Raw genomic sequence first — 9,809 nt, forward strand, 5'->3', positions numbered from 1 at the left:
GTGTTCTAACAGAGAGCCTACACTCAAAGGGTCAACCCACCTCCCCTCCCCCAGGCACTGACATACTCACCGAACACCCCCTGTTGTAAGGAGAATGGAGGATATGTCAATCCCCAGGGCCTGATGGACTGCATCCTAGAGTACTTAAGGAGGTGGCCTTGGAAATAGCGGATGCATTGACAGTCATTTTCCAACATTCCATTGACTCTGGATCAGTTCCTATGGAGTGGAGGGTAGCCAATGTAACCCCACTTTTTAAAAAAGGAGGGAGAGAGAAAACAGGGAATTATAGACCGGTCAGCCTGACCTCAGTAGTGGGTAAAATGATGGAATCAATTATTAAGGATGTCATAGCAGTGCATCTGGAAAATGGTGACATGATAGGTCCAAGTCAGCATGGATTTGTGAAAGGGAAATCATGCTTGACAAATCTTCTGGAATTTTTTGAGGATGTTTCCAGTAAAGTGGACAAAGGAGAACCAGTTGATGTGGTATATTTGGACTTTCAGAAGGCTTTCGACAAGGTCCCACACAAGAGATTAATGTGCAAAGTTAAAGCACATGGGATTGGGGGTAGTGTGCTGACGTGGATTGAGAACTGGTTGTCAGACAGGAAGCAAAGAGTAGGAGTAAACGGGTACTTTTCAGAATGGCAGGCAGTGACTAGTGGAGTGCCGCAAGGTTCTGTGCTGGGGCCCCAGCTGTTTACATTGTACATTAATGATTTAGACGAGGGGATTAAATGCAGTATCTCCAAATTTGCGGATGATACTAAGTTGGGTGGCAGTGTGAGCTGCGAGGAGGATGCTATTAGGCTGCAGAGTGACTTGGATAGGTTAGGTGAGTGGGCAAATGCATGGCAGATGAAGTATAATGTGGATAAATGTGAGGTTATCCACTTTGGTGGTAAAAACAGAGAGACAGACTATTATCTGAATGGTGACAGATTAGGAAAAGGGAAGGTGCAACGAGACCTGGGTGTCATGGTACATCAGTCATTGAAGGTTGGCATGCAGGTACAGCAGGCGGTTAAGAAAGCAAATGGCATGTTGGCCTTCATAGCGAGGGGATTTGAATACAGGGGCAGGGAGGTGTTGCTACAGTTGTACAGGGCCTTGGTGAGGCCACACCTGGAGTATTGTGTACAGTTTTGGTCTCCTAACTTGAGGAAGGACATTCTTGCTATTGAGGGAGTGCAGCGAAGGTTCACCAGACTGATTCCCGGGATGGCGGGACTGACCTATCAAGAAAGATTGGATCAACTGGGCTTGTATTCACTGGAGTTCAGAAGAATGAGAGGGGACCTCATAGAAACGTTTAAAATTCTGACGGGTTTAGACAGGTTAGATGCAGAAAGAATGTTCCCAATGTTGGGGAAGTCCAGAACCAGGGGTCACAGTCTGACGATAAGGGGTAAGCCATTTAGGACCGAGATGAGGAGAAACTTCTTCACCCAGAGAGTGGTGAACCTGTGGAATTCTCTACCACAGAAAGTAGTTGAGGCCAATTCACTAAATATATTCAAAAGGGAGTTAGATGAAGTCCTTACTACTCGGGGGATCAAGGGTTATGGCGAGAAAGCAGGAAGGGGGTACTGAAGTTTCATGTTCAGCCATGAACTCATTGAATGGCGGTGCAGGCTAGAAGGGCTGAATGGCCTGCTCCTGCACCTATTTTCTATGTTTCTATGTTTCTAATCGTCCGAAATTACTGACTTCAAAATTCAGACCAGAGGGCTGTGGTATATGCAGGAGAAAGAGATAGTGTTCCTATGTAACACTTATAAATATGGTTCTAAAAGTAGTTGATATTCGATTTGCATGCAAATACTACAGTTTTTCACAATCCATGTTGAAAATTAGTATAACAGTATTTCTGTACTATTTGAAATTTAAGTTTAAGTATTGCCACGGATACATTCAAGTTTGCAACTCACTTTAAAAAAAGCACCACATAATGTCATGTATTTTTGCTCTTGGTATCTGGTTACCTTTAATGTCAGTTACCATTAAGTACTGATCTTTACAACTAAAGTCGAATCACAGATATAACAAATGACCCGGACAGTATTTACACAGTAATGACCGATCTGAAAAGAGTAAGAATTATTTTGTAATCCACAGAGGCGTTAGAAAAGTTGTTCTAATGATCCAAACTTTGAACAAATAATGTTTTGAAAGGGGTATTGAAAATGCATGGCTTAGATATACTGGTCAAAGTTGAGTAATCTTTTATCCTTGTGATCTGTTCAAACGCATCTGCTCCTGACGTCATCACATACCCACTGAAAGGACAAGACGGATATTAACAAACCCATTTATTTCTCGTTAATTCCTTTTCGAGTTTACATCAACAAACAACACAACAGTATTTCTAATCCAGCGTTACTCCCAAATTCCAGTTACTAATCAAAAATAGATATTTAAGAGATTTTAATGAACGCAACCTCCCATTCTGCGGGGATTCTTCCCGCATGTGTACCATTTCAAAAGGCGAAACAACGTTTAAGGAAAATTACTAAAATTATATTAAAACATCCCAGAATTGCGAGGAGGGATTTTAGGCATGACTTTTAAAAATATATACACTTAGATTCTTCATGCAGAACCCATTCCAGTTAAATACACCCCAATGCCTGGGTTGCAGTCTATTGTCTATTATTTATCTGTAGAGCACTCCAGTGTTTTCTCTGCTTTCCTCCGCCACCAGGAGAATGGTGCCAATAATCGGTGTATTGAGGCTATTCTGGACAGTTTGGGTTTTTGGACTGGATGGTCTTGTGCCATCTGAGGCCGAGCGCTCTCCTTCTCCTCGGGCACAGCCTGGGGCTCTTGCTGTTCCTCCTCAGCCCCGGCCAGCTGCTTGAGCTGACCGGGCGCCTTGCTGTCCAGGTACTGCCAGGCTTTCCTGCCGGCGTAATCGCGGGCGCCCACGTCAGCGCTGTAGGCGCCCACCAGCAGCTTGACCAGGGCGTGGTGGCCTTGCATGGCGGCCAGGTGCAGCGGGGTGTAGCCGCCTCCGCCCGCCCTGGCGTTCAGGTCTAGCCGCAATCCCCGGCGCTCCGCCAGGCGCACCAGCTTGATGAGAGTCTGCTCCTGGCCCTGCTTGGCCAGCCAGTGGGCAGCGGCCAGCCCGCTCACAAAGTCCCTCTTGTTCAGCAGGCCGGCGTCCAACAGCAGCAGGGCTTCCATTCGCTCCCAGTCGCCCTCGGCCACCGCCAGCAGCCACTCGTGTTCCGCCGGCTCCAGGGCCGCGCAGGGTTGCGCTGTGCCCGACTCATCCGTGCCCGACGAGGACCACGAGTCCCTCTGCCCCAGCTCCCCTCCGCCGTCCCCCTGCACCTTCTGCGGGCCGTAGGCGCCCCACATGCCGCTGAAACCATTGCTGGCCATCAGCTCCTTGCGGCATTTCCTCCGGCTGCCGGGCGTCCAGCCCGGGGCGGGATCCGCCGCACTTGCGCCACCGTCGCGCCGACCGGCCCGGAAACTCGCGCGCGACGAGCGCCTGAGCAAGCGACCTTCGGCGTCTCCGCTCTTGCTCCGCCAGGGTGTCCCCCGCTGGCATTCCGACAGTCCGGTCGCCGACGGGTGGCACTGCGCCGGATTTGCGCCGCCCGCCGCCAGCCTCCCGGGATTTTCTGCCGAGCTGTCCAGGAAGCGGCCCAGGAGGTGGGAGAGGCGGTTCACGTCCTCCAGCACCGCGTTGTAGCTCAGGGGGTTGCCGCTTTTGGAGGGCGAGAGGCTCCGGGCACAGTCCGGGGCGAGAAGCGCATCTCCCGGACCGGCTGCCGCCGCCAAGAAGCGGCTGTGGGTCGTCTCACCCACCTTCTCAAACATCGTCAGCCTCCTCTCGCCAGATCGTTCTCCCTCTCGCCAGATTGTTCTCCCTCTCGGGTCCTTGCGAGTCGTGCTTGGTGGCAGCCAGGTCCGTACTCGGAGATTAACTGGTGCTCAGTCTAGCCCAGGCTGCTCTATGTGCCACGCCCCCGTGGAATTTCCTTGATATAAATCTGTGTGTACTGTACACACCAACTCGGTTTTATTTAAAACTCTTTAGCCCGGCATTTGGAATGCCCCTTTAACCCAGTTTCTTTTTCCCTCGTGTTGCTAAATCAGACGCACAGAGGCTGGAGCGACCTTTGCCTCCTGATTCAGGGCGTGTTTCACTGCTCACTGCCCTTTCGCCCTTCTCGTCAGCACAACTCCTTTGTTGCTGACCTGGTCTCAAAATTTCCCTGATGCTAATAAATATGTTTAAAATAATCTGCCGCGTCATCGCTTAAAGTGGAACTCAGTCACGTTTTCTTTCTCTAATTGCAAAAAGCAGAATAGAAATTTCACACAAAAAATCCCCCCAAACACATACATGCGTCGCTCAGATCAGGAAGTAACTTGAAAATAAATCTCCAACTGCAACAACGACAACACATTGTATTTATATAGCGCCTTTAGAGTAGTAAAAGGATGTAACTAACAGACTGGACAAGGGAGAACCAGTGGATGTGGTGTATTTGGACTTTCAAAAGGCTTTTGACAAGGTCCAGCACAAGAGATTGTTGTGCAAAATCAAAGCACGTGGTATTGGGGGAATTGTACTGACGTGGATAGAGAACTGATTGGCAGACAGGAAGCAGAGAGTCGGGATAAACGGGTCCTTTTCAGAATGGCAGGCAGTGACTAGTGGAGTGCCGCAGGGCTCAGTGCTAGGACCCCAGCTATTTACAATATTCATTAACGATTTAGATGAAGGAATTGAGTGTAATATCTCCAAGTTTGCAGATGACACTAAACTGGGTGGTGGTGTGAGCTGTGAGGAGGACGCTAAAAGGCTGCAGGGTGACTTGGACAGGTTAAGTGAGTGGGCAAATGCATGGCAGATACAGTATAATGTGAATAAATGTGAGGTTATCCATTTTGGGGGCAAAAACACAAAGGCAGAATATTATCTGAATGGCGGCAGATTAGGAAAAGGGGAGGTGCAACGAGGCCTGGGTGTCATGGTTCATCAGTCATTGGCATGCAGGTACAGCAGGCAGTGAAGAAGGCAAATGGTATGTTGGCCTTCATAGCTAGGGTATTTGAGTATAGGAGCAGCGAGGTCTGACTGCAGTTGTATAGGGCCTTGCTGAGGCCTCACCTGGAATATTGTGTTCAGTTTTGGTCTCCTAATCTGAGGAAGGACATTCTTGCTATTGAGGGAGTGCAGCGAAGGTTCACCAGACTGATTCCAGGGATGGCTGGACTGACATATGAGGAGAGACTGGATCAACTGGGCCTTTGTTCACTGGAGTTTAGAAGGATGAGAGAGGATCTCATAGAAATGTATAAGATTCTGATGGGACTGGACAGGTTAGATGCGGGAAGAATGTTCCCAATGTTGAGGAAGTCCAGAACCAGGGGACATAGTCTTAGGATAAGGGGTAGGCCATTTAGGACTGAGATGAGGAGAAACTTCTTCACTCAGAGAGTTGTTAACTTGCGGAATTCCCTGCCGCAGAGAGTTGTTGATGCCAGTTCATTGGATATATTCAAGAGGGAGTTAGATATGGCCCTAACGGCTAAAGGGATCAAGGGGTATGGAGAGAATGCAGGAAAGGGGTACTGAGAGAATAATCAGCCATGATCTTATTGAATGGCGGTGCAGGCTCAAAGGGCCGAATGGCCTATTCCTGCACCTTTTTTCTATGTTTCTATGTTTCTATGGGCCCAAGTTTCGGCATCTGGTGAAAACATAAGAACATAAGAATTAGGAACAGGAGTAGGCCATCTAGCCCCTCGAGCCTGCTCCGCCATTCAACAAGATCATGGCTGATCTGGCCGTGGACTCAGCTCCACTTACCCGCCCGCTCCCCGGAACCCTTAATTACCTTATTGGTTAAAAATCTATCTATCTGTGACTTGAATACATTCAATAAGCTAGCCTTAACTGCTTCCTTGGGCAGAGAATTCCACAGATTTACAACCCTCTGGGAGAAGAAATTCCTTCTCAACTCGGTTTTAAATTGGCTCCCCCGTATTTTGAGGTTGTGCTCCCTAGTTCTAGTCTCCCTGACCAGTGGAAACAACCTCTCTGCCTCTATCTTGTCTATCCGTTTCATTATTTTAAATGTTTCTATAAGATCACCCCTCATCCTTCTGAACTCCAACGAGTAACGACCCAGTCTACTCAATCTATCATCATAAGGTAACCCCCCTCATCTCCAGAATCAGTCGAGTGAATCGTCTCTGTACCCCCTCCAAAGCTAGTATATCCTTCCTTAAGTAAGGTGACCAAAACTGCACGCAGTACTCCAGGTGCGGCCTCACCAATACCCTATACAGGTGCAGAAGGACCTCCCTGCTTTTGTATTCCATCCCTCTCGCAATGAAGGCCAACATTCCATTCGCCTTTCTGATTACCTGCTGCACCTGCAAACTAACTTTTTGGGATTAACCAAAAAAAAAGGGAAAAAAAGGGCCTTGTAAATGTCTGGTGTGTCACCCAGGTCGGGTGGCACGGTTTAATGTTTTGTTTTACAGATAAACTCTAAAAGAGTTTCATGCACAAGGGCCAATTGTGGAGGAGTGGAGGTGTGTCCTGCACAGTTGGAGCTGAGCTGCTATCAACTTTTGCTCCTGCCTGGAAGGCCTGGAGAGCCCTGAGTACAGCCCAGGAAGAGAAGGAAGGAAGGGGCTTCATCACCAACTTTCACCCAGAGGGAGAGGAGGAAAAAGCAGAAAACTTTTACTAACTTTTATCATTTCTGCAAAGAGTTGGAGAGAGGGGGAAAGACCAAAACAACATCCAGTGTGGAAGGAGGGTGACTCTACATCTTCTACAGGTGGGTGTGGGTGCATTTCCCAAAAAGACTTTGTTATATCGGTGGGGGGAGGAAAGAAGACCACTGAGGGCCGGAACATCGCGGGGGGTGTGTGTGTGTGGAAGTGTGTGTGGGGGCCTTGCTTACGACTAGGCCCCATACACAATTGAACCCCCCCCCCCCCAATTGCCTAGCCTGGGATAGCTGGAGCTACCAGGCTGAAGATTTTATTTACCACTTACTTAACATCATTAGGAGTGTGTGCCTGGTGGCTCTAGCTGCCCCAGGTGAAGACATCTTCTCCCCTCACCCGAAGACCATCCCAAAGACTATTTTGTGTTTTACCAACTGGGGATTGCACCCACCAACAGCTGCGAGGGGAGACCTGCCCTCGCAGTTCCCCCCCCCTCCCTCTTTCTCTGTTACTCTGTTTCTCCCCTCTCTGTCTGAGACCCCTTCCTCCCAAATTAATTTGTAAAAAATATAAAACAATTGAGACAACTGAGCAGAGGGAGCAAGGCCCCTCCCCAATTGCCAACTAGGGGAGAGGTGTGCCTCGTTAAGAGCTCCTCTGCTCAGTCTTACTATAAGAGGCCAATTAAGACCATTAAGGCCTGTGACTTTGGGGTGGGTGTAGCCCTTAAAGGGACCCCGTGATGGCGATCCCATCCACGCCGGTGGCAGGGCCAGCGAAGACATATGCGCAGGTGGCAACCGCTTCCACGGCACCTCCTGCGCCACCCGCTGCCCTGCCACCATTCAGATTAATTACAAAAAAACACGGGGTCAAGAGCTACACTCACCCCACAATGACCATCGAGGAGTGCGTGCGGGCGATGGCTGGGGTAGTCGGCCCCTCGGCCATTGTCGCAGCCTCCAAGATGTCTGGGAAGGCCGTGTTCTTCCTGGGGTCGGAGCGGGCGGTGTCCCTGACCCTTGAAAAGGGACTCACGGTGGGCGGGACGTTCCTGCCGGTGGACCCTCTCGAGGCCACTGCGCAGAGGGTCATCATTTCAAACATCCCGCCCTTTGTTCCCGCTGAGCTCCTCCTCCCTCACCTACACCAACTGGGGGAGGTAAGGTCGGGGATCAACCCCATACCGCTCGGCCTCAGGGAGAACAGCCTGCGCCACGTGTTCTCCTTCCGCCGCCAGCTCTTTGTCCGGCTGGCGCGGGAGGAGACGACGGAGGGAAGTTTCAATGTGGTGCACGAGGGGACTGCCTACCGCGTCTTCTGGACGTCGGACGACGTGCGGTGCCATGCCTGTAGGGAGGTGGGGCATGTTCGTAAGAACTGCCCCGCCTTCAAGGCCGCCAAACCACCGAGGGCGGCCAAGGTTGGCGCCGCCGCCACCCCTCCCCCTAGTTGCGTCCGCGTGCCGGGAGCCGTAGGTGCGCGGGCATCGTCGGGGGCCTTTGTTTTCACGGCCTCTGGCGGGGGGGAGGGAGAGCGTCCGATCGAAAAGAAGGCGCGGAAGAAGACGAGACATCTAGAGGCGGGTCCCCTCAGTGCACCGGAAAGTTTGACCACCGCGCTCAGCCCAACCCAGTCACCGGCGAATGCGGGGTGCCCTGAGCCCGTGCCCGAGCCCTTGACCAATACCGCAGAGGGGCTCGGGCGAGGGCAAGATAAGGAAAAGGGGGGGGCGGAGCGGGAGACCTCGGCAGACATGGAGGTCTCCCTGCCGCCGCGCACCCCCAGGAACAAAAGGAGGCACCGCCCCAATGAGGTGGAGGGGAAACAACATCCCTCCGCGGAGGAGGCGGTGCCCGCCGTGTGTCCCGCGTCCCCCACCAGCGCCCCCAAATTGCGCTGTAGGCGCGAGGAATCTGTCCCCGGGGAGGGTGAGGCAGTCGAGGCTGCCCAGCCGCTGCCTCCTGGGGAGGGCGTGGAAGATCTGCCTGTCGTGGGGGGCGTGGGGCCAGCGGAAGAATGCGTAGCCGCCGGGTCGAGCGTCCCGGGGACTGAGGCGGGCGGGGCCGAAAAGGCCGAACATGAGCCCGCCCAGCCAATACCCAACTTCCCCCGGGATTTGCTCGACTCGGCAGAAACTGAAAATGCCAATTTTAATATACATCCACACGCTGGGCCGGGGGGTGTCGGTGGGGAGGGGGAAGAACAACAACCCTCGCCCCCTACTTTGGAGCTGAGGGACTTGGTGGACCTGGATAATTTCCTAAACCAGGTCTCTCCGTGTTCCCCGGCTCCTGGGGCGGAGGAGGAACCCCTTCCGCTGTCGCTTCCCGACCCAGCACTAATTTTAAAAGAGCCCAGTGGGGACTCCTCTGCCGACGATCCTGGGGGTGGGATCGGGGCAGAGCCAGGGCCAGATGGAGCGGCCAGGCCGTTTGCCGTACCTCGTGCGGTCGACGGGCCGGCTGCTAGCGGCGACCTCCCGGAGGGGGACGGGGACTCGGTGGAGGACGCGGGTGAAGATCTCGAGTCCATCGCCAGTGAGGCGGTGGATCTGCTCGCGGCCGCCACTGAGACCCTCCTCATTCCCGCAGAGGAACTCCGGGACTTTTTGGTCCAGTGCCGGGGTCGCCGCGACCAAGCCCGTCTGGCCCTGGAAAGATGGTCCGAGCCGGGGCTGCTCGTCGCGTCCGTCCGCGCCGCCGCTAAAACCATGGCCGCGGGCGGGCCCTTATCAAAGGCTCAAGGCCTTGAGCTGCGCCGGCTCAAAAAGTTCCTCGCTGGGCTGCTGAAGGAGTGGAGGTCAACAAACGACTCCACTCCCCCCCCACAATAGGTTAGGTAGAGGTTGCACTATGCTCTAGTCATGAAGATAACCATAGCCAACCTCAACATCAACGGCAGCAGAGAGGCACGCCGTAGATTTAACAATTTTTCGCTCCTGCGGGAGGGGAAATATGCGGTGTGCTTCCTGCAAGAAACCCACACCGTTCCGGGAGACGAAGCCACGTGGCTCCTGGAATGGCAAGGAGAGGTCCGCATGAGACACCTCACCGGTACTTCTAGTGGGGTGGCCATCTTGCTGGGCCCGCATTT

At 52.5% G+C, this 9,809-nt stretch overlaps 1 protein-coding gene across 1 annotated transcript; it reads right to left on the reverse strand.

The window, feature by feature from the left end:
• Positions 1 to 1,978: 1,978 nt before the first annotated feature.
• Positions 1,979 to 4,124, reverse strand: sowahd (sosondowah ankyrin repeat domain family d). Its single transcript, XM_070882048.1, has one exon. It carries the CDS (start codon positions 3,834 to 3,836, stop codon positions 2,658 to 2,660), a length of 1,179 nt encoding a protein of 392 aa, XP_070738149.1. The 5' UTR covers positions 3,837 to 4,124; the 3' UTR covers positions 1,979 to 2,657.
• Positions 4,125 to 9,809: the final 5,685 nt, after the last annotated feature.

This window comes from Pristiophorus japonicus, chromosome 6, assembly GCF_044704955.1.
Source record: "Pristiophorus japonicus isolate sPriJap1 chromosome 6, sPriJap1.hap1, whole genome shotgun sequence".
Lineage (NCBI taxonomy): Eukaryota > Metazoa > Chordata > Chondrichthyes > Pristiophoridae > Pristiophorus > Pristiophorus japonicus.

Coding starts and splice junctions, on each gene's coding strand:
- sowahd (XM_070882048.1), bottom strand. CDS start 3,836: ATGTTTGAGAAGGTGGGTGAGACGACCCACAGCCGCTTCTTGGCGGCG.